Genomic DNA, 25,510 nt, shown 5'->3' on the forward strand with positions numbered 1-25,510 from the left:
CGCCCTCGCCGCTCTGCCCCTCGCGGGCTCGGCTCCCTTAGCCCAGTTTCCCTCAGCTCCCTGCAGTGCACCCCGAGGCCCGCCCGGGGACCCGGGTTCGATCCCCCGCGGCATCGCGTATGGGATTCCTGAGTGTGGAGCGCAGGACTGAGCCCCGAGCACTGTCCGGTGTCTACCCCAAATAAGCCAAAAACCAGGGGCCCCTCCTCCAAGCCCCCCTCCACCTCCGCTGGCCCCACGTTCACCAGCACAGCCAAGGCGAGTGGCCGGTGGAGCCCAGCGCTTTGGTGACAACCTGGACCAGCCCTTAAATGTGCCCGAGCTCAGCGCCTCACTCCATGTCCTTCCCGTCCTCCCTGGCCCCCGTCTCCGCTTCCTCATCCGTCTCATGACAAACCCAGCAAGGTCCTTGCACCTCTGCCCGCGGCCTCAGCTTGCACCCATGGCCCCTTGGCCCAGTCCCCATGCGGTCTGAGAAAGTTCAGAGCCCTCTGCCAACCCCCCTCACTGCCGCACAGCAGCCAAATACAGACGCTTGCGCACAACCTGGCAGTTAGGGGGAGGCTAGACTTGCCCCCGAGGGGTCTCCTGGGGTCAGCTAGCTTGGGGGACAGCCTGGCAGTTAAGGGGACTGGCTGGACTGACCCCCGAGAGGCTCCACTGGTCAGCTAGCATGGGGGCCCGCCCCTGTTGTGTAGCCAGAGTTTCTCCTCACCTTCTGTTCCCCTGGGCTTCCTGGGGTTTGTGTGTCTGGCACTGATGCTGGACTCCCTGTGCTGGCCACCCGCCTGGTAGGCAGCAGCCAAATCCCTGAAGGTGAGTGCTGGTGCCTCAGTCGCTCACTCCACTGCAGCTGCAGGACCCAGCCCTTCCATTCACAGTGCTGGCCTGGGGAAGTGGAGATGCCACTGTGTGGTGGCAGAATGGTGTGTGAGTTGTCCTGCACATGTTAAGGCTCCTCACCTTGTGCTCCCCCAGCCAGAGCTGTTTGCTGGTCAGCCCCAACAACCACCCGGGCCTGTCAAGTTTGTTTCTTCTTTCTGCAGGTGCCAGGTCATTGAGCTTTGACCATTTGGGACACTCCTGAACTCAAGGAACTATGACCTCAGAGCAGCACACACACTTGCCCCATGCACGGTGGGTGCACATTCCCTCCACATTCTCTTGACCGGGCAGCAGACTTGGTTATTTCACGTTTGTTGATAAGGACCCTAAGGAGAACCCATAGTCTCTGTGCAGCTTCTCCGAGTCTCATTCCTTTGAGACTCCTTCAAGTGCCTCCAGGATCCCCCTGCTTAAGGTGCCAGAAATCGGACTGGTTTTCACCTTCTGCAGCTGGGTTTAATGGGAGGAGCTCTCCTCTTCACTTCCCTTTCTCAGTGACTGGAGACACCTGCCCCAGGCCTCTGTTGGTTTGTGTGGTGCTGGGGATCAAACCCGTGTTCTGTGGGCAAGGCCTGTTCTCCACCATGAGCTATCTTTGACTTGCCCTTGTTTTTATGTTATTCATCACTTCATTCAGCAAGTGTTTTCCCAAAAGCACTATTCGGGGCCCTGGAGGTGCACTGGTGGATAAACTTGTGGGGCGGGGAAGTTCCTGTTTTTATTCAGAGTCCTAGGGAACATGAGAGAAGAGTGTGAGGGGAAAAGGGTGTTCTTGGCTGGATGGAAGGAAAGAACGTTTTCACCCGGTGTCCCCCAGCAACCTATCCTTGCCTCCTGTATCCCAAGCTTAGTCTGGGAATCATACAGTGGAAGTTTCTCTCTCTACACTTGGTTCCTTCAAAGGCTCAGTTCCCATTCTCTCTCTCTCTCTCTCTCTCTCTCTCTCTCTCTCTCTCTCTTTCTCTCCCTCTCCCTTGCACACACACACACAGACCTTCCCCTCTCTCTCTCCCCACCTCTCCCACCCACCCCCATTCTGCCCCTCACAAGACACTAGTCCAGAAATCCAGCTTGGCTCAGTGCAAGACAGTGCCATTTACTCATTGAGCACTTGTGGCTGAAAAGTCAGCTGCCCTTCTGAGTCAGAAGATAACCTTGTCACGCTTCTTCCAACAGCAAAATTTGCCATGCTTCCCCAGCTGCAGAACACGATTCATCAGGTGGCACCGCCACTGCATGGCTGAGAGTCAGTCTATTGCTCCACGCGGCCCAGTACAGGACTGGGGTCAGGCCCCAGAGAGCTGGCCAGCAGGGATGGCTGAGAAGTCTCTCAGGAGCACAGATTGCTTTTTACTCCTGGATGAAGTGTTTTGAAGGCAGGAAAGTCAGCCCCTGCATTTCTTCTTTCAATGTAAGCCTCTTCTAAAGCATTCTTCTCTTTTTGTTCTTTGATCTCAGCAGGGTGGGTGGGGGAGAGTGAAAATGGAAATTGGAGAAGTAAAATTGGAAGTGTATAGAGAAGGTAAAAGAATATAAAGAGGAAAATGAAAACTGAAAACCCAAACAACCAGGGCAGTTCCTTCCTAGCTGTGTGCTGGGACATGGGAGCTGACTGGAGCCGCTGCCCCTTCAGCACTGTGGTTTCTCCATGAGTTTAGGTCTTCTCCAACCAACTGGAGCATCTGCCTATCTCCTAAAAGTCTCATTAATAAGTTGCCTTTAATGCTTTTATTTTAATACCCGTGACAGTGGTTTGGTGAGAAGCGTAGGGTTGGGGTGAGGAGACCAGAGAATTCTGTGCCTTCTCTGGGCCCATTCCTACTGAACCTCAGTTTTCTCTGTGAAAGTGGACAACAATTGTTCTGCCTCAGAGCCCAAAACACTCATACTTGGGAAAATCAGGAAACAGTAAATGTCCAAAGACAGTAACTGCCTCAGTGGCCACCCACATGGGTGACTAGGATATAGGTTTTGACCCTGTGGTGCCCAGAGCCATCAAGAAGCCCTAGGGCAGCAGGCTCACTGGAAATCTTTCAGGGGACCTCCCTGAGCCCCCACAGCACTGATATTTCCCTTTGATCCCCAGTCATATGCTCTAAAGGAGTAAGGAGACCTCAGGAACCGCTGCTGCTCAACTATCCCTCGGCCTGGCCTCCCCTCTCACATGATGTCCATTCCTTCCCATGTAGTCGAAAGACTACCTCCTTCTGGCCCTTGCAAGGGGACCTGTTGGTGGCTGTGGGCCTGGGCTCTCCTGGCCTCTCCATGGGCCCTGCATTCCCTGGGAGAGGCAGGGTGTGAGAACAATGTTTGGATTGTCTGGAAACCAAATTCTGAGGTGTCTTTCTGGGAGAAGCTGAGCTTGCTTTCTCTCCTTGCTGATGTTCTATTATTCTGAGAACTTTCTGCCAGCAAAGAACTTCGAGCTTTAGTTGTGTCTTCTCTCCTCCTGGCCACTGGGACGTCTGTCCCATAGGCTGGTTCTCCTCGGAAGGCTGTTCCCTATGCCACCTTCCCAGTGCTCCTCAGAGGTTGGGCAGAGCCACTGGCTGGCTTTGTATCCTGACAAGGACTGAGTCTTTAGGCAGTAGGCTTCTGGTGCATATGTGCCTTCGTTGTCTCTTCCTACCCTACCTCGTAGAAGTTCAGCTGAAGAAAGCATTGCATCTTTGTTTTGTTTTTGTTTTGGGGCCATACTTAGTGGTGCTCAGGGCTTACTGAGCTTACTCCTGGCTTTTCATTCAGGGATCACCTGGCAGCCTGAAGCTCATCGAAGGTACCAGTTGTCAAACCCAGGCCAGTTGCTTATAAGACAAGCACTACACTCTACATTATCACTCTGACCCCTGATTGGACCTTCTATATAATATAGTAATACTATCTAATGTAGAAAGAAAATTTTAAGTTGAATTTCCATAAAGATTTAAAATCCTTTATTTATGGGGGGGAAGGAGGTGGGGCATTGGGCACCAGCACTGCTCAGGGTTCACTCCTGGCTCTGTGCCCAATAAATATTCCTTGCAGTGTTTGGGAGCCCATATGTGGTACTAGCAAATAGAATTGGAGTCAGCCACGTGGGAGACAAGTGGCATAACCCACATACTGTGTCTCTGGCCCAACATTAAAAACTTTAGAATATTCGCACCCCCGTGAAAGAAGTACTGTAGCACCCAGTAGCAGTTCTTCCTGTTCCCCTTTCTCTGAGTCTCTGGCAGCCATGCAGATGTTTTCTATTTCTATAGATATTCCAGTTCTGGACATCTCTTGTAAATTAATTGATACATCATGGAACCATTTGTGATGCTCTTCATGCTTAGCCCAGAGGTGCTAGCAGGGCATCATGGCAACATTTTGGTGATTTCAGACCATCAGAACAGCATGCCGAGGGGGCCATATGGTGCCGTCACTACTTAAACTGTCTCCCCTGCCCTACTTCAAGTTTGCTTATTCTTGATTTTCAGGCCACATTCAGCAGTGCTCAAATTTCAGAAGCTACTCATAAGACTTGCGGTGCTCAGAGTTCATGCAGTACTGGGGATCAAACCTAAGTCCCCCACATGCAAAGGCCTTGAGCCATCACCTCTGCCCCACTTAATTTCTTCTTTCAGCAAATACTTACTGAGCACTTCCATGTACCAGGAACTGTACCAGATGAGGGGGACAGAAAAGTACATTTAAAAATCCAGCCATGGGGCTGGATCAATAGCTCAGCGGGTAGGGCAATTGCTTTGCACATGGCCAACCTGGGTTCAATTCCCAGCATTCCACCTGGTCCCCTGAGCACCGCCAGGAGTAATTCCTGAGTGCAGGACTAGGAGTAACCCCGGTGTATCACCAGGTGTGACCCCAAAATGCAAACAAACAAACAAACAAAAAATCCAGCCTTGTCCTCAGTGTAGTAATCTCAGTGCTATAGATGAGGAAATTTATTTCCATCTGATAGAAATTGGGACTCAGGAACCTGAAGTGTCTAGATGTTCCAACTGGTGACAGGCACAGAGCCGGACTAAATTCAGGCCTCTGCAGTCTCATGTCTTTCTCTCTCTTGGGTGGGAGTGAGGCTTCCAGCTGTGCTGCTCTCCACCAGCGGTGCGCCGGAGTTCCTACATGCGGTGTAGAGGATTGATTGCCAGGCCCTGTATATGCCAGGTATCATGTGCTCAGCCCTTTGAGCATCTCCAACGCCCTAGAATCCTTTCCTGTATTTTGTTTGGGGGCCACATCTGGTGTGTGCTCAGGGGTGAGTGCAGGATCCCTGGCTGGTACTCAGGGATCACTCTGCAGGGCTCAGGGAACCATATGCAGGGCAAGGGCCAGCCCTGCTCTACTACTGATCAGGTCCCTAGACTCTTTCTTACCATAGAAAGAAATGCCTGTCTTTCCTTTGTTTTCTGGCTCTAACACAGCACTTTTCCCTCTTACTGATGCTCTGCATTCTTGGTCTTGCATCAGGTGGGAAGCTCAGCCCTGTCTAGAGGCATTCCCCAGGCTCTGGAGCAGTCCCTCTGAGGGAGTCCACCTCTGAATCCCAGTTCCATGTGGCTCTAAGCCCATGTTTCAGAAATAGAGAAGGTGGCCAGTGGCCAAGCTCTTGTCTTTAAGGCCCTGATTTTGAGCCCAGTCACTGCTTCCCCAAAACATTCTCAGGCCCACCCAATGATGCATAGCAGGAATAGCCTTTGTTTAAGAAAAAAAAAAAACACCAGGGGCTATAGGTGGTGCAGTGGCTTAAAGCCTGAATGAGGCCACAAGCCCCTGAGGCCACAAGTCCAAACCCTGATGCCACTACATGTGCTGACGTAATCCTGGCAGCCCATTTTCTGGAAGCTTAGGTAAGAGGAAGCATAAAAAACATTTTGTTGGGTAATATTTGGTGGGGCTACACAGGTGGTGCTCAAGGGCTATTCCTGTCTGGGTGTAGGGGGTGAGAGTTGGGGTCTACTCCTGGTGGTGCTCGGCTGGACCCAAGCCTTTTACTGTGAAGCTTATGCCCCTCCTGTTGCATAGCTCCCTGTCCCTTGTAAAACTTTTTTTTGTTTGTTTCTGGGTCACACCCGGCGATGCACAGGGGTTACTCCTGGCTCATGCACTCAGGAATCACTCATGGCGGTGCTAGGGGGGCCATATGGGATGCTGGGAATTGAACCTGGGTCGGCTGCATGCAAGGCAAACGCCCTACCCACAGTGCTATCGCTCCAGTCCCTGAAAAACTTTTTAATTGCTACTTGGGACCAGGAGAGAGTATAGCAGTTAGGGCACACTCTAAGTGTTCACCTGACCTAGGTTTCATCCCTAGCACCACTTGGTCTCCCAGCATCAGTGGGCATGGCTCTGATGGCCCCCAGAATCCGGGGGTGACCCAGCTAATGCCCAGCACTGCACAGTACAGGTAGCAGAGACCCTTTGGCCCTCACACTGAACTGCCATGCCAGCTACTGAGAATCACTGAAGGGGCGCCTGGGCCTCCTGAAATCCGCCTCCCCCACCCCATATCCAAATACGTAGGTATGCAAATGTTATTGCATAAAAACAACCTTACAAACAGCGGCTTCCTCTGAGTGGTGTGTATGTGTGATTTTTCCTTCTGTGCCTCTAGCTAGTTCGAACAGGTGGTGCTAGTTTGGTAGTTCAGCAGGACAAAGCATTGGTGTTGGTGTGCCCCATCCCATGTTTGGTGGAGGACAGAGTGGCATTCCGAGGGGTGCCACCAACTTGGTGTTTGTCCGCGCCGCCCTCCAGGTCATCAAGAAGGGGCTTGTGGGCTCCATGAAGGCCTTGCAGAAGCAGTACGTGTCCTGGGACGCGGTGGTGACAAGTGAGGAAACTGATGCCAACACCGTGTACAGTGCCCTGGAGGCCATATTCATCCATTGTCTGCACACCAAGCACATCCTCGCCAAGGAGGGAGACAAAAGGAAGAAGCGTGCCCAACGGAAGCACTCGCCGCAGCCTGCCTTTTGGACCCTCCTGAAAGCTGTCACCGACAAGTGAGCTTTGGCTTTGGGGAGGTGCTGCAGAAATGGGGTGGGGGTGGGGCCATCGCTGTGGGGGGAAATCCCAGCAGTGCCATGTTCCAGAGCACACAGGGGGCCTCTTACACTCTTTCCACTCGCCGCCCCTCTTGGCTCCTGAGATGCCACCCTGGGCAAGTGCTGCCAGAAGCACCTCGGGTTCGTGAGGAGCTTGATTTTTGAATTAGTGTTCAGTTCAGGAACCTTTTCCTGGGCCGGAGAGATAGAATATCTCTCAAGGCAAGGGAGAGCACTTGCCTTGCACATGGCCAACCCAGGTTTGATCCCTGGCACCTTCTACAGTTCCTCCGAACCCTGCCAGGTGTGATCCTTGAGCTCAGATCCCGGAGTCAGCCCTGAGCATCGCCAGGTGAGCCCCCCAAAATAATAACTCTCCTGTGGCCCACATGCTCACAACCCTCTCACATTCAGTTTCCGTGAGTTACCCTAAGGGCTCATGAGCTGCAGTCTAAGAAGTTGGGAGCACTCACACAAATGCACAGCAGGGGAAGGGGAGGGTGTTGTGCCACACCCTCCCCTGCTCAGGGGCTATTTCTGGCTCTGTCCTCAGTGATATTGGGGGGCCTTGTTGTACCAGGGATCAAACCTGGATTGGCCACATACATGGTAAGTGTATTAACCCCTTCCTGTACTGTCTCTCCAGCCCGTGGAGTATATGTTTTAATGTTTTAAGATTTTCATCAACATTTACTATATAATTTCTGTTAATAACATATAAGTTGGGCTGACAAGATAGTATAGCTGGTAGGGCTCTTACCTTGCAGCCAATCCAGGCTTGAACTTCAACATACCAGGAGTGATCCCTGAGCGCTGCCAGGTGTGGCCCACAAACTAACAAAAAACCGCCAAAAATGGCCAAGTAGAAAATGTTTTGAAAATCCTCCTCTACAACATAAAAATAGACCCAGGAACATTTCACCCTTACCCTCCCTAACTGAACTTTCTTAAACTTTGTTTTGAAATTTTCCTTTTTGTCTTTCCCTTTTTTTAGGTTTTATTTGTTTATTTATTTTGGAGGCAGGCGTAGACTTAGCGGTACTCAGGGGTTAATCCTGACTCTGCACTCAGGCAGTGTTCAGGGACCCATATGGGATGCCAGGGATCAAACTCAGGTTGGCCACACTAAAGGCAAACACCCTCCCCACTGTACTATCACTCCAAACCCTTCTGTTGGTTTAACTTCAGCAGCACAGAACCAAAATATTTTTAACAACAATAAAAATATTGGCATCCAGATATTTTGGTGCCCCTGATTAAAAAGCTGACCATAAATGTGTAGGTGATCCCCTCTTACCTTTGTTTTGTCTTGTTTTGCTTTTGTTTGGCTGCACTCAGAAATGCACAAGGCTTACTCCTGGCTCTGTGCTCAGGAATCACTCCACATGAGGGACCATTTAGGGTGCCAGGAATTGAACCCAAGTCAGCCATGTGCAAGGCAGATGCCCCACTCACTGTGCTGTCACTCTAGCCTCTAGTCACCTCATCTTGACTAGGATGTTTTGAAAGATCTGATTCATGAAGGTAGGTCAGAGTAAAGCTCAGCTAGGAGACTATCAGATAAAAGTCTTCTTTCCCATGAGCCCACCTTTGGGCGTTTGCACTCTCAGCCACGGGGGCAGATGTGGGCCACTGTTAGGCTACTGTCTCTTGGCCCTGCAACAAGAGAAACCTCCACAAGGGAGGAGAAAACACAAGCCTAGTGCCCATTCCAGAAGGCCAAGAAGGAGACTCGTGTGCCTGAATGTGTAAGTGTGTGTGTCCACAGAGACAGGGACACTGGCTCCCTGTGGCCCCAGAAGCATGCGGAGAGGAGAGCAGGCCTTGCTCAAACCCCCTGAGGGGGACTGAGTGGTGCCCCCCCCCCATGTGTGTACTTGTGGCCACATGACAAGCCTTGAGCCCATGGGCTCAGAGACTTCAGGGATTGAACGCACTCTGTCCCCACAGCATAGAGGTAAACCAGCAGCACCTCACTGCTCTGAGAATAAAATGGGTCCCCACGTGACCAAATTCCAAGTCCCAGGAAGGAGTCTTGGGGCCTGGGCTTCTGATCAATGGCTGATCTAACTGCAGGCCCACAGTTAGGCTGCTTAGGAGTTCAAAGGTACTTACTTCCCCTTCCCATCTCATCCTTTGTCTCTGCTCTGTCAGCTTCCTTTGCCTGAGGTTCTCAGCTCTCATACCTGCTGCCCTCTGTGCTGAGGGAGCAGAGGGACTGCGGGGGAGGAGGCCTGTCCCCATGGGGAGGGTAAGAGAGGTGTTTGCTCTGTGCTCAGATCACAAAGCAGCATATCTCCCTACTTACGATTTCCGCGGTGGGCATCCTAGTGGGCAGTCCAACTTGTCACGCAGGGTATTTTTTTGTTTAAAACTTCCAAAGGTGTTGTCAGAATTCAACAAAGCCCAGATGGACTCTGTGCCAACCTGCCAAGTAAACCAGGAAGCAGCAAGCCCTGTGCCGCCCCGTCCACACCCCATTACATCAGTTCAGTCCTGCCTGCCCCAGCCTTTTCTTTTTTAAAAAATTCATTTATTTATTTTTTTATTGAATCACCATGTAGAAAGTTAACTGAGGCCTTAATCTCAGTTAAACAATGCTCAAACACCCATCCCTTCACCCGTGCACATATTCCACCACCAAGAACCACAGTAAACCTTCCCTCCACCCCACCTCCCACCTCCCCAGCCCCACACCCCACCTGTGTAGCTGATAAATTTCACTTTACTTTCTCTTTACTTTGATTACATTCAATATTTCAACAAAAAACTCACTATTATTTTTTGGAGACCCCCCGCCCCCTGATGTCAGACCTGCTGGAAAGGAAGCATTTGATAATTCCGTGCTTCTCCAGACGGTGGCTCCCGGACTTTCCACCACTGGGAACTGCTCCTGTTGTCTCTGCAGGGAGCACTCCATGCCAGCAGCCTTTGAGTCCGGTGGGCGAGCTGACCAGCGCAGCCCGCCAGGGGAGCCGCCAGCCAGAGCCTCAGGAGGATGGAACCAGAGGTTCCCTCACCCACAAGCCCAGTGAGTCGTGCAAGCTCTGGGCGAGGCGGAAGGGCCCCATGAAATGTCTCAGCTAGTGACTCTGAGTGGTCCCTGCCTTTCCCCCATTTGCCCTGGGTCCCCGCCCAGTGCTGGGATTCATTGCCTGGCAATGATGGAGCCCGTGTTTCTGTGTGTGAGTCGAGGAGATGAGGCAGACACAGTGCTGGACACTTCCTGTGGGTGTGTCCTGTCAATTCATATCAGCCCTGGGGGGAAGCTAATGCTCATCTGACCACAGACTCCGTGCTGAGGCTCATCTGTGCCAAGACACTTTCCTAAGGCAAGACACTTTGCTCACTGTGCCTTTTTTCCCCCTGAGTCCATATTAAATTAACAGTTCATGAGCCTGCTCCGCGGCCCTGAGCACCCCGGGCTTCCCTCCCCTCCGGACTGCTGGCCAAGTGGCCGGCACGCCGACCCCAAGAGCCGCCGCCGTTCTGTCTTCCGGCAAAGGTCTGTGACGCTCCCTTGACCCGCCCTTCTGGACCCAGCCTGCTCTGCGGCCCTGAGCACCCCAGGCTTCCCTCCCCTCCAGACAGCCACCCCCAGCCCGTTGACCACTGTAGGGTTGTGGGTAAGGGGCGTGGCCTAATCGTCAGGGGCGTGGCCTAAGAAAAGTGGGCGTGGCCTCAATACCGGCCAGCCACCACTGACACGGTGGCAGATACTTTCCCCAACATCCTATCCAAGACTAACATCCTAGCTATTCGCAAGCAGTAGGACAATAAAACACAAGACTTCACATAAGGATTGAAGGAAACATCTCAGTAGGAGACCAGGTTCTACAACCGGCAAGTAAAAAGGCAACCACTATTAATTGAGCCTATCCACAATCCTTTTTCGCAACAAAAGGAAACAGGGATACTCATCTTCAAGGGACCTCTTTCATACCACCACAACAACATGAACAAACAGCAAAAATCCCCATTGCAAGCAGAGGACGATCAAAGGAGTCCGGAAACCTCAATGGGCGTTTCCTACAAACTTGACCTCTCTGATAAAGAATTCAGAGTTGAAATCTTCAACATGTTCAATGAACTCAATGCAAAGATGGACAACTTCAAGGAAGACCTGGCAGAAGCAATACAACAGACAGCCGACAAAATACGGGAAGAAATGAGAGCAGAAATAAAAGACCTTCAAAAAGAAATGAAGGATTCGGTACATGAAATCAAAAACTCTCTGGCTGCCCTCAACAATAGGATGACTGCAGCCGAAGACAGAATCAGTATGCTTGAAGATGAGCTGCAAGAGGCCTATAGGCAATAACAAACCATGGCAAGAGACTTCAAAATAGCTCTAGCCAGAATCAGAATCCTAGGGGATGATTTCAAGAGGAACAACATTAGAATCATTGGACTACCAGAACTACAGGGAACCAACCCCAACGAAAAAGACACAGTCAAACAAATCATTGTGGAAAACTTCCCACAGCTGGACAATGCGGGCATCCAGATTCAAGGCGCCCGAAGAGTGCCAGCTAAAAGAGATCCTAACAGAAAAACCCCCAAGACATATCATAGTTACAATGATGGACATCATCCAGAGAGACACAATACTGCAAGCAGCAAGGTCCAAGAAGGAAATCGCATACAAAGGAGCACCTCTTAGACTCACAGCAGATCTATCAGAGGAAACCCTCCAAGCTCGAAGGCAATGGTGGGATATAGTGAAAAAACTCAATGAAATCAACGCTTCACCAAGAATACTTTATCCGGCTAAACTCTCATTCAAACTAGAAGGAATCATACACTACTTTGGGGATAAACAACAGCTCAGGAACTTCATAGACTCAAAACCAAACCTAAAAGAAGCACTAAAGGGACTATTGTAAGACAAGAACAACCCCTACAAGCACAACAAACCCTTGCACAAAGATGGCACAAAATCCCATAACAATAATCTCCCTTAATGTCAATGGTCTGAATTCACCAATTAAGAGACACAGACTGGCAAAATGGATTCAAAGATTGAACCCAACATTCTTCTGCCTGCAAGAAACACATCTGAATAGCCAGAACAAACACAGACTCAAAGTCAAAGGATGGAAAACAATCCTGCAAGCAAACAACTCCCTCAAGAAAGCTGGGGTGGCTTTACTAGTATCGGACAACATAGACTTCAGGTTGAAAAAGATTAGAAGGGATAGTGAAGGGCACTTTTTATTAATCACGGGATGTGTACATCAGGAAGAAATCACACTCCTAAATGTCTACGCACCCAATGAGGGACCAGCTAAATACCTACAATAGCTGCTAAGTGACCTTAAGAAGGACATCTCGAGCAACACAATAGTAGTTGGAGACTTCAGCACCGCACTGTCTCCTCTGGACAGATCAAGAAGATTAAAACTCACCAAGGAAATACTGGCTTTGAAGGAAGAAATAGAGAGAGAGGGCTAATAGATCTATACAGGGCTTTATATTCCCCCCAAAAGGAATACACATTCTTTTCCAGTGCACATGGAACATTTTCCAGAATACACCATGCGCTGGGCCACACAGCATACCTCAACAGAATCAACAAGATTGACATTGTACCAGCTATCTTTTCAGACCATGATGCACTGAAGATAAAACTTAATCGTGGACAGATGCAGAAAACCAAATCAAACACCTGGAAATTAAATAGCTCGATATTGAACAATGAGTGGGTCAGGAAGGAAATCAAGGAAGAAATCAAAAGGTACCTAGAAACAAATGAGAATGAAGACACGAGCTACCAGAACCTGTGGGACGCAGCTAAAGCCATTTTAAGGGGAAAATTTATAGCTCTGCAAGCATATCTCAGGAAGGAAGAAAGGGCCCACATAAATAACTTGACTTCACAGCTCAAGACCTTAGAAAAGGACCAACAAAAGGAGCCCAAACCAGGCAGAAGGAAAGAGATAATAAAACTTAGAGCAGAAATTAATGACATGGAAACCCAAAAGACAATCCGAAAGATCAATTGAAACCAAGAGCTGGTTCTTCGAGAAAATAAACAAGATTGATAAACCACTAGCAAGACTCACAAAGAAAGAGAGAGAGAGAACCCTTATAAGCCGAATCAGAAATGAAAAGGGGGACATCACAACAGAAACCAATGAAATTCAAAAGATCATCAGAGACTACTTTGAAAATCTCTATGCCACGAAACAAGAGAACCTAGAAGAAATGGATAAATTCCTCGACTCCTATAATCTCCCAAGGCTGAACCAAGAAGACTGGGAGTACCTGAATAGTCCATTTAACATCAAGGAAATTGAAATGGTAATCAAAAGTCTTCCCAAAAACAAAAACCCAGGTCCAGACAGATTCACTAGCGAGTTCTTCCAAACATTTAACGAGGACCTTTTGCCAGTCCTTCTCAAGCTTTTCCAGGAAATTGAAGAAACAGAAACGCTCCCAAACAGTTTCTATGAGGCTCATATCTCCCTAATACCAAAAGCAAACAAAGACACCACAAAAAAAGAAAACTAAAGGCCAATATCCCTGATGAACACAGATGCGAAGATCCTCAACAAAATATTAGCAAATAGAATTCAACAACTCATCAAAAAGATCATACACCACGACCAAGTGGGATTCATCCCGGGGATGCAAGGATGGTTTAACATCCGGAAATCAATCAACATAATCCATCATATCAACAAAAGAAAAGATAAAAATCATATAATCATATCAATAGGATGCAGAGAAAGCATTTGACAAGATCCAGCATCCATTTATGATGAAAACACTCGCCAAAATGGGTATAGAAGGGACCTTCCTCAAAATAGTCAAAGCCATTTATCACAAGTCTATGGCAAGCATTATCCTCAATGGGGAAAAACTAAGAGCCTTCCCTCTAAGAACAGGGACGAGACAAGGATGCCCACTCTCTCCACTTCTGTTCAATATAGTACTGGAAGTACTTGCAATAGCGATTAGGCAAGAAAAAGATATTAAGGGCATTCAGTACGAAAGGAAGAAATCAAGCTCTCACTATTCGCAGATGATATGATACTATACCTAGAGAACCCTAAAACCTCTACCAAGAAACTCCTAGAAATAATAGACTCGTACAGTAAAGTTGCAGGCTATAGAATCAATACCCAAAAGTCCATGGCTTTCCTATATGCAAATAATGAGAGAGAAGAAAGTGACCTGAGAAAAGCAATCCCATTCACAATTGCGCCTCAAAAATCAAGTACCTCGGAATCAGGTTAACTAAGGAGGTAAAGGACTTGTATAATGAAAACTATAAAACACTACTTCAGGAAATAAAAGAGGACACGAAGAAATGCAAAGACATCCCCTGCTCATGGATTGGAAGAACTAATATTGTCAAAATGGCAATTCTCCCCAAAGCATTGTATAAATTCAATGTGATCCCTATAGGGATACCCTTGACATTCTTCAAAGAAATGGAGCAAGCGCTCCTGAAATTCATATGGAACAATAAGCCCCCAAGAATAGCTAAAGCAATCCTTGGGGAAAAGAAAATGGGAGGAATCAACCTCCCCAACTTCCAACTCTATTACAAAGTGGTAGTCATTAAAACAGCATGGTACTGGAACAAAGGCAGAGCTGCAGACCAATGGAATAGGGTTGAATACTCTGACATACACCCCCAAATATATGATCATCTAATCTTTGATAAGGGAGCAAGAAATGTGAAGTGGAGCAAGGAAAGCATGTTTAACAAATTGTGCTGGCAAAACTGGATGGCTACATGAAAAAAAATGGGCTTAGACCTCCATCTATCACAATGTACAAAAATCAGATCAAAATGGATTAAAGACCTCAACATCAGACCAGAATCCCTAAGGTACATTGAAGATAAGGTCGGCAAAACCCTCCACGACATTGAAGCCAAAGGTATCTTCAAAGCTGACACGCCACTGGCCAAGCAAGTGAAAACAAAGATAAATAAATGGGACTATCTCAAACTAAGAAGCTTCTGCAACTCAAAAGAAACAGTGACCAAAATACAAAGACAATCTACAAAATGGGAAAGGATATTTATGCAGTACCCATCCGATAAAGGGCTGATAACAAGGATATACAATGCACTGGTTGAACTCCACAAGAAGAAAACTGCCAACCCGATCAAAAAATGGGGTGATGAAATGAACAGAAACTTTTCCAAAGAAGAAATCCGAATGGCTGAGAGGCACATGAGAAAATGTTCCACATCACTAATCATCAGGGAGATGCAGATCAAAACAACAATGAGATATCATCTCACACCACAGAGACTGGCCCACATCCCAAAAAACAAAAGCAACCGGTGTTGGCGTGGATGTGGGGAGTAAGGGACTCTCCTTCACTGCTGGTGGGAATGCCGACTGCTTCAGCCCTTTTGGAAAACAATATGGACGATTCTCAAAAAGTTAGAAATTGAGCTCCCATTTGACCCAGCAATACCACTCCTGGGAATATATCCCAGAGAGGCAAAAAGGTATAGTAGAGATGACATCTGCATTTCCATGTTCATTGCCGCTCTGTCTACAATAGCCACAATATGGAAAAAACCAGAGTGCCCGAAAACAGATGATTGGCTAAAGAAACTCTGGTATATTTACACAATGGAATACTACGTAGCTGTCAGAAAACATGAAGTCATGAAATTTGCATATAAGTGGATCAACATGGAAAGTATCATGCTGAGTGAAATGAATCAGAAAGAAAGAGACAGACATAGAAAGATCGCACTCATATGTGGAATATAAAGTAGCTGAGAGGTACAAGCTTACAATGTTGTGATTCCTGGCAGACATTTATCTGGATTTAGTTACTAATATACTAAAATTCAGAAATCCAAAACTATGCTGCTGCTAGTGCGGCCTCCTGACCTCATATCTCTTCATTCTCAGCAATGGAAAACAAATTACTAAATGCTTTCTTTTCAGCAGATCGACTTTAGGGGGGAGAAACTCCAAATCAATAATAGTGAATTTTTTTGTTTAAATATTGAATGTAATCAAAGTAAAGTGAAAGCAAAGTGAAATTTATCAGTTACACATGCGGGGTGGGGGGCTGGGGAGGTGGGGGGAAGGGGGGAGGTATATCGTGATTCTTGGTGGTGGAATATGTGCACTGGTGAAGGGATGGGTGTTTGAGCATTGTATAACTGAGACTTAAACCTGAAAGCTTTGTAACTTTCCACATGGTGAATCAATAAAAGAATTTAAAAAAATAAATTAACAGTTCATAAAATTCTCATTCTGCGACATGAATCAAGTTTAGAACTACACACTCTTCAGGGACTGGAGTGATAGTACAGTGGGGAGGGGACTTGTCTTGTGACATGGCCCACCCACGTTTGATCCCCGACAGCCCATATAGTCCCCAAGCACCACCAGGAGTGATTCCTGAGTGCAGAGTCAGAAGTAAGCGCTGAGCATTGCCATGTAGGGTACAAAGGACAAAGGAACCACATTGCCTAATAATGTGGTTAGAAACTTGATAGACGGCTACTCCTGAGCTGGGGAGATAGCTCTGTGGTCATGGGTTGCATGCCTTGCATGCACAGGGACTCATTTTTAAGTCCTGGTTCCTCATGCTTCATTCACCACATCCTAACAGCCCTAGCACTGGCCCGTCCAGCCCAGTTGGCCGAGTATCGCTGGAACAGTTCAGTGTGTTGATCATCCAAGGGAACCAGCCCTAGGCAGCTCCTGTGAGAACCCTGTGTGGGCTCTTGTGAGCTTAGATCAGGGCCCAATAGTTCAGTTGGGAGGCCACACCCTTGCCGTTTCCCATTCTCAGGAAACAGGTGAAGATTCCTAGAGAGAACTATGGATTCTTTTATAGTGACCCATCTGTTTGAAAGAGAACTTGTGACTTTATTAGCAGTAAAGGATGCATAGAAAATAAACTTCGTGATTTTAGTTAACACCAAATAGATTAATGTGTACTCTCTTAGGGTGTTTTTGGCACATTCCTCTGGTGCTCAGTTTCTACTCCTGGTGTGGTGCTCTGGGTACCATGGGGTGCCGGGGACTAAACCTGGAGCTACTACAAGCAAAGCAAATTCTACAGGCCTTTGAACTATCTCTCCAGCCCTTACTGAAGTTTTTGTTTGATTATTTGTTTTCTTCAGGCCATACCCAACAGTGCTCAGGAGTTACTCCTGACTCTGTACTCAGGGATCACTCTTGGTGATGCTCAGGGGACCATATGGGATGCTGGGGATCAAACTGGGGTCAGCCGCATGCAAGGCAAGCCCCCTACCCATTGTACTGTCGCTGCCCCCCGGCTATATTTTTGTCTAATCAAGAAATCTGAAACTTCCAATTAGAGCCTCTCATTAGCACCACATAACCAGGTTGGCAACTTTGAAATCTAGAATGTGAGAAAACACAAATTTTGAAAGCTTTGTGTAATCTGCAAACACTTTGTGACTCAGTAAATGTGTTACCTCAGGCTGTGTATCACATGTGCTCACAAACCAAAATGGGTACAAGGCTTAATATATGAAAGAAAATTATATGGCCCCTCTATATTTCAAGGGAAATAATGCCAACTCTCAAAATGGGCACGAACAAGTGCCCAGGTCACTAACCCCCAAGGAAGAATGTAGCAGTGTGTTAGTCGAAGGGACAGATGTTCCGTGGTTGTTGATTTGACTTGAGCATTGGTGGAAAAGGTCCGGTGTGAGGTCAGCTCCAGGTGGCTGGGCCAGGGAAAGGGAAGGCAGCTGCCCAGTGATGCTCAGGGGTTACTCCAGCTCTGTGCTCAGAAGGGTACAAGGCAGACGCCCTACCGCTGTGCTATCACTCCAACTCCACTTCTTAGATTTGTAATTCTTTGACATGTTTATTTTGTGTGTGTGCATATGTGATCCGAGGGGTTGAACCTAGGACCTCACACTTAGAAGCCTGTGCTCTGCCACTGAGCCATATCCCTTCCCTCTGTCCCTCACTGCTAGCACTTTCATGTACATACATACATGCCCTTCATTTTAAGAATAGCTTTATTGGGCTCTAATTCACCAATTAAAGTATAGAATTTAATTTTTAAATAGACTCACAAGATTGTGTAGCCATTACCAGAGTTTAATTTATTTTGGTTCTGTGGCCACACCTACTAACACTCAGGCTGCTCCAGGATCTGTATTTGGCAGCACTTTGGGGACTCAGAGCTGCCAGGAATACCGCCTGGGCCTCCTGTGTGAAAAGCCAGCTCTGTAGCCTGCTGAGCTGTCTCTTGAACCCCACAATTTCACTTTAAAACCTTGTCATCCCCCACTGAAAGAAACACCTTCAATTACCAGTCTCTCTCCAGTCTTTTCTCTGCCCTTGGCCTGTGGCCTTCCCTCAGCCACTTTGCTAATAGTCAGGCCTGTTTTGGAGGGTCTGTTAATAGTGGCATGAACCACACAACTTACCCTGCTGTCACCCCATGACAGGCTCAGCCTTGGAGCAGCATCATTCCCTTTTGTTGTTGACTGACATTCCTGTGTAGGTGGCATTGTACGGCCATGTTGTGAACCCCTGAGCATCACTGGCCAGGTTGCATTTTATTTATCACTGGCTGATGGACTTTCCTCTGCCACCTTTGCAATTATATTTGTTTTTTTGTTTTTTGCTTTTTGGGTCACACCCGGCAATGCACAGGGGTCATTCCTGGCTCATGCACTCAGGAATTACCCCTGGTGGTGCTCAGGGGACCATATGGGATGCTGGGATTCGAGCCCGAGTTGGCCGTGTGCAAGGCAAATGCCCTACCCGCTGTGCTATCACTCCAACCCCTGCAATTATATTTGTGTCTTTATGTTTTTATTTCTCCTCAGTGCATGTAAAGTGGAATATGGGTGGGGGGGGGGAATCCAGTTTACTTCTTTTGTATTTATTTATTTACTTAACATTCTGTTTTTATTTCTATTTTCATTTTTATATTGAAACAGAAAATGTGGGTTGTTTTATACTTAATACTTTCAAATGACTTCTCACTACCTATATAATGTTCAAACCCCTTATCAAGCTCCTAAATAATCTGCTCCCATATGCCCCTGTAGTCACAGTCTACTCATTCCCTTGTTTAGATTTATTTTGGGCCTTGCAATCACATGCTCTTCTAAATTTTTATTTATTTATTTATTTTAATTTTTTTTATTTTAATGAATCATCGAGAGGTACATTTACAGACTTACAGACTTTCATGATTGCATTTCAGTCAAACAATGTTCAAGCACCCATCCCTCCACTGGTGCCCATTCCCCAACCCCAATGTTCCCAGTATCCCTCCCCCCACCCCCAACCCAACCCCTTCCCACCTCTTGCCTCTGTGGCAGGAACAATCCCTCTTACTCTCTCTGTCCTTTTGGGTGTTGTTATGGTTTGCAATACATGTAACAAGCAGCCATCGTGTTTGGTCCATAATCTACTTTCAACATGCATCTACTATCCCCAGCGATCCCTCCAACCATTATTTATTTAGTGCTCCTCTCTCCATCCCAGCTACCTTTTCCCCTAGAGCATGAGATTGGCTATCAAGCCATGGGGCAGTGCTCCTGACCTTTACTTTGCTATCTTTTAGTGTTTGTCTCCTGACCCTTACTTAACTATCCTTTGGTGTTAGTCTCCTATTATGTTACTTTATAGCCCACAAATGAGTGCAGTCCTTTTATGTCTGTCCCTGTCTATCTGACTCATTTCACTTAGCATGATACTCTCCATGTTGATCTATTTCTATGCAAATTTCATGACTTCATTTTTTTCCTACAGCTGCATAGTATTCCTTTGTGTAGATATACCAAGGTTTCTTTAACCAGTGGTCTGTTCTCGGGCACTAGGGTTGTTTCTAGATTCTAGCTCTTGTAAATAGTGCTGCAATAGACATACAAGTGCCTATGTCATTTCTACTGTACATTTTTGCATCTCTGGGCTATATTCCCAGAAATGTTATTGCTCTGTCAAGTGGGAACTGATTTCTAGTTTTTTGAGAAGTGTCCTTATTGTTTTCCAAAAAGGCTGAACCAGTAGGCATCTGCATCTCCCTGATGATTAGTGACAAAGAGCATTTTTTCATGTGTCTTTTGGCCATTAAGATTTCTTCTCTGAGGAAGAAGAAAAAGGATTTCTTCTTCTGTTCATTTCATTGCCCCATTTTCTGATGGGGTTGGATATTCTCTTCTTGTGGAGTTCAACCAGTGCCTTGTATATTCTTGATATGAACCCCTTCTAGAGGGGCATTGTGTGAATAACCTTTCCCATTGTGTAGACTGTCTTTGTCTCAGCAAAATGGAAATTGAAGAAACTTTTCTCAATATCCTCAAAGCCATGTACCATAAACCCATGACAAGCTTTATTCTCAATGGGGAAAATCTAAGATCCTTCCCTGTAAGATCAGGGACAGGACAAGGATGCCCACTCTTACCACTACTATTTAATATAGTTCTCGAAGTACTTGCCATAGCAGTTAGTCAAGAAAAAAACATTAATGTGGGGTCCCCCCTGCGGGCATCATCCTGTCCCACAGGGAGGACCCTTCGTGGGGCTAAGGAGGGGACGCAACCGAATGGAGAGACGCAGAGCCAGAAGGAGGAGGAGGAGGAGGAGGAGGAGAGTTTATTCACAGCAGTTACAATACTTATACCTCTTGGTGGGAGGGGGCGGTATGCATGCTTGGACCCCCATAGGAACAATAGTAAAATGCAGATCAGGCTTGGGCGTTGGGCAGATCAGGCATGGGCATTAGCTAGTGAGAGAGGAATGGCGAACTGATAAGATCAGTAAGGTCAGCAGTGGTGACCTTTTTACAGGAATCCCAAGTAAGCCTCCACTTGACTAGAGGATAAGAGCCGGGCTTGTAAAATGGCTCCCTACATCTCCCCCTGTTTTGTTTTAAATTAAATGTGGTCAGGGGAGGCATTGTCCAGTATCCCTTATGACACAAACATGAAAGCATGAAAGTACAAATCTCAAGGGGGGAATGCGGGCGACACATGTGCTCGGCCACATGGCACAAGCAGCACATGGGTTCAGGCAGCATATGCGCACACTTCTTTGTTCAAGGTGTCTTTTATAGGGTCTCTTCAACCTGTCCCCACGTGGGGGCTCCTTCTCGGGTAAAAGTCCGTTGCTAAGGAGGTTACCAGGGAGGTTGGGAGTGGTGATGGTCTTCTTTAGAAGGTCTTATCAGGTCTGTTTTCTGTATCCACAGGGTGGGTCAGTCTCAGGATTCTCCTTCCCAGAGACTTTATTAATCTGTTTCATTGCCAAGGGCCTTTCCCTATCTACCTGCCTACATCATATTCCTCCCTAGAGATTTCACCACCTTAAATCTTTAAGAGGAAAATGGTCGGTGATCCATCTTCTGAAGCTGCTTCATGCTGACAGAGGGGCGCAGACCCTGCCTGCACAAGGGGTGAAACCTCAAGCTACCTTAGTTTTAGTGGGCTCCAGGCAATGAACTGGTTGGGTTCCTGAAGTTATCTGAAAGAAAAGATCAGATCAATTAGACTGAGGGATGGCACTTTGAAATGATTAGACTCTGAAGATGTGGAAGGTCCTTTCTGACCTAGTAAGGACAAAATAGTTTGCTGTAAGAGTTAAAGCAACAGAACCCAAAGCAACATAATGCCATACCCATTTCTGTCATAAAAACAATGGAAAAGAATAACTGCTCCACCCATGGTTGATAGAAAATGACTTCCTATGTCCAGAATTTTCTAGTGGCCTAGAAGCACCACACCACTTCTCAGGTTGGAAAAGCTGCCTATCCACTGAAGCTGTCATTTGGAAGCAGTAGATATTTATACCTTGAATATGAGCATTTGATCATTTACATGATGTCAAACTGCCAGTCCTCTCCTTGGTAAATTCCTTGATGCTGAACAAGTGTTAGGAAAGGAAGCCCAGAATTTCCACTAGGTTCATTAATGAAATAGAAAGCACAGTACTGAGTTCCTTCCCATGAAAGATGGCTTTCACTAGTGTTGGAAGCTTAGTGTAACCCTTTATCTATCAATTTTCTTTTGAAAACCTTGTTCCAATGCCTATGCTCCTCTTTTGCGGAGTATCTTAGATGAGTATTCTCTGGATGGGGTATTAATCCCATGATGAAACGAGAATTAAGAGCTGTTAAAAAATTCTAGTTCTCTCCAAATGACTGTGTTCACAGAACTAAAGGTGAATACTTAGAACCAGTTGAGATGTCCACTTTTGGCACTGTAGCCTACTGACAGGTTGGGGGAAAGCAATTAATTCTGCACTTTGAGCTGAGGTTCCCCCTACTAAAGCTCTGGCTTCCAATACCCTGGTCAGACTAGTGACAGCATGTTCAACATTGAGTCCCAAAGACTAGGCTGCTTACTTTACAGTCAGCAAAACACATTTTACCTGAATTACCCAGGAGGAATACCTTTTAGATCAAGATTAGAATACATTTACTAGATCATTCTGTAGAATTTGAATCTGATTCTTTAAAAAGGCAAGTTACAGAAACATGGTTTTCTCTCCACCTTCATTTTAAAATTTGCCTGATGGCTTAACAAATCTGACTTGTTCTTTTGCATAAACACAGCAAGATTGGAGAACTCTCCATTTTGGGGTACCCCATTATTTACTGAGAAGTCCTGGGGGTTGGGCTAAAGACAGGAGGCACACCAATAATGGCATTAATCTTATGTGGCACGTCAGAGTTACCCAGGCCTGGCCATAAATGTCCCACGATGAACTGGATGGTCTCGAGCTTTCAGGTTGAACTGGAGGTGGCCTTTTCCGTAGATGCATCCTGGCAGAAAGGAGTCCATCCCCTCCCTTTTTCAGGGCTGGGAGGGATCCTGGTTTCCAGGGTTTTTCTTGATGCTGAGTAGGCCCAGATTGTGTCAGTCACACAGATTCCCGGATTTCTCATTTTCCATAGCAGTGATGATTTCCATTCTTTCCTTAAGCCAACTGGCCTCTAGGGTCTCCCTGAGGTTTGTAGGGTACTTGAAACAGTACCTGTTAAATACCTGCTCCTGTCATTTAGACCAATCCCTTGACTCTTTCCCTGAAAGAGGGCTTTGGGGTCCCATAATTGATTTTCCTGTCTGCATGAGGGGTAGACCCTATTACAGAGAGGAAAAACTTTTGTCTGGATTTGTGCAAACCAACATAGTGCCACGAAGCATCAAAAACATACCGAAGGTACAAAGAAGAGAAAAACATTTCACTTTACTCACAGTGAGATGCAACACGCCCATTTGTTGTAGTTCCTAGCCAAAGAATCTAAAATCCATAGAGAAAGTGTACAATTTAACATCATATTTAACCCATTCAATCCCATGTTGAAAACGTTGACTTCCCATTAATAAGAGCACTGTACTAGGAGTCCAGTGTACAATTAAACATGTCTAATTCATTTAATCCCATTTGAAAAAACCCTTGATTTCCCGCAACTTTTGAAGACTTCAATTATCTAAGAGCACTCTAACAGGAGTCCAGACAATCCATCCAATATCTTTTCCATAGATCCTACCAAAAAACATACTAGAACAATTTTTGCATGTGATTTAAAGAGTTTCTTAGAACAGTGATCACTTTCCTTCCTTCAAACACAACCTCAAACCTTCTACACATTCTTTTATATTCATTCTGTCCTGTATCTTTCCTTCAACCCATTTCAAAATCAACTTCACTTTAACAGGATCCTTTCCTTTTTCCAACTGATGATATCTGCATCCATTATCTTTCTGACTTAACACATACATCTATATTCCTTATAGTCGTCCCACAAATTTAAACTCTTATTTTACTGAACTCAGTACAACATGATTTCCCAAATTTGGACACTAGTTATCAATCATCTCATTTAACATGACAAAACTACTCTGCCATACCATTTTAAAAGCATTGTCAGTTCTATAGATATTCAAAAAACTTTAGAGTTCTAGGAAAATACAAATATAAAGATTAAAACACCCATAGACTACCATAAAACATTAAGGATCTCATACTTCTGTACGAAGGTCTCTGATGATCCAAGATAGGTATGATACCTGGTGACAAAGCTTTGCAATGAATAAAGTTATCAGAACAATAACATGCATTTTCATGTACTGGACAGACTGACTTAACAATAGTCAGTAAAAGTTCCCACATCTCAAACTTTAACCAAGGCCCAATACTGTGGCTTTAGACTATCAGGCTGACACCTGAGATTAATCTATTATAATTCTTTGCTAAGTATCAATAGAAATTTTAGTTACCGAGTCTCAGATCAAATAAAACACTTGTAGAATAAATTTTGCAACCAATTTTATAACTCTAGAAAAACATATTTTAACTAAACCATTACTCTTTGAACCTGTTTTTAACCACAACTATTTCAGCTCACATTCTAATAATCCAATATAGATGCATATGTACATTTACACAACAGCATAAGACCTTTAAACCATCAATTTTTATGAAACATGAGTAAATCTTCTTTGGCTTCAGTTCAATAGTTCTTGTACCTTAGTTAGTTCAAATCACAAGCTTTCTAACTTTATCAATTCCACAATACAAATATGCTTTCAAACACAGAAAAAGCCCTTTGGATATTTATATGTATATATATATATATATATATTTTTAACCAAACTTTGATAATAGCATAGAAAGAAAAGCATTTGGACTGTCAAATATTTATGGAAACACAAGTAAACTTTGTTTATTTTGAGGGTTTCTGTACCTCTGTTGCTTGAAAAACAGCTAACTTCCTCATTAAAATTGGCTGACGCTTATAAGATAAAGCCTTGCACTCTCTGAATTCTTATTTCACTTTTAGTTCTCTGGCTCTAGCTCTGTAGCTTTTTCTAGATAGTACAGCTACTGGAATTCAAAAGAATTTCAACTGTTAATAACTATTAATGTTCTTCCAATAAGAAATTTAGACTAAAAATTTCAATTTTGTTGTAGGCGCCACATTCTAATTAGAAATCTTTGTTTAAACCTGGTCTAACAGGTTCCAAAATCACATAGATCCTTTAAATTGCTGAACTGCATATCACTCTGATCTCTTGAGATGATCCTGTTTTCCCCAGGCCTAATTTTTACCACTGATTTTCACTCTGGCTCCAGCACTCAAGTGTTCCACATAGACAGACAGACAAACAAACAGACAGACAATAAGTTCACTAAAAACACCACACGTACATGTGCACACATCTGCAGTTGATCTATCGATCTGGCCCTTCAGAAATGGCAAGGAAAAAACTGATAGACTGAGAAAGGAAGGAACAAGTCCCCAGGGCAAAGTTAAGCCCTGTCGGCCGATTGGGAACATTGCTCCCCGTTTCTCTGCCTGACCAGCCCGTTTCCTGCTTGTTAAAAATGGGTCAAGAAAGCGCTTTTGTTGATATAAGCCGGCAAAACCTTTTCAAAATTGTTGAAACCTAAGGTGGTCAGATGCTAGCATTTTTCTTTCTTGGTCAAGACTAGTTCTGAGGCAGGGAACTAGTGACTTCTTATCAGATTTGGGGATAGGCTACCTTAGTGATATACTTTTATTTCCTGATATTATTAAACACTTAACCACATGATCTTGCATTTTCCTGCCTTCTCTGCTGATAATAATAAGCAGAACTAAGAGAAAGATAATGAGAC

General features: G+C 45.8%; 1 protein-coding gene across 2 annotated transcripts in view; it reads left to right on the forward strand.

Annotated features, from left to right (window-relative positions):
* Window positions 1–1,074: 1,074 nt before the first annotated feature.
* Window positions 1,075–25,510, forward strand: part of LOC129406603 (uncharacterized) — a 78,672-nt gene continuing 54,236 nt past the window's right edge. Inside the window, exons 1-4 of one of the 2 annotated variants that reach the window (XM_055144937.1) lie at window positions 1,075–1,137; window positions 2,062–2,296; window positions 6,625–6,872; window positions 9,298–9,481. In XM_055144937.1, coding sequence (XP_055000912.1) covers window positions 1,100–1,137; window positions 2,062–2,296; window positions 6,625–6,872; window positions 9,298–9,352 — 576 coding nt within the window. In that variant the 5' untranslated portion in view covers window positions 1,075–1,099 and the 3' untranslated portion in view covers window positions 9,353–9,481. Of the gene's footprint in view, window positions 1,138–2,061; window positions 2,297–6,624; window positions 6,873–9,297; window positions 9,482–25,510 lie in introns of those variants that run through there. The other variant, XM_055144936.1, reaches the window with a different exon arrangement.

Source organism: Sorex araneus, chromosome 7, assembly GCF_027595985.1.
Source record: "Sorex araneus isolate mSorAra2 chromosome 7, mSorAra2.pri, whole genome shotgun sequence".
NCBI classification, from domain to species: domain Eukaryota; kingdom Metazoa; phylum Chordata; class Mammalia; order Eulipotyphla; family Soricidae; genus Sorex; species Sorex araneus.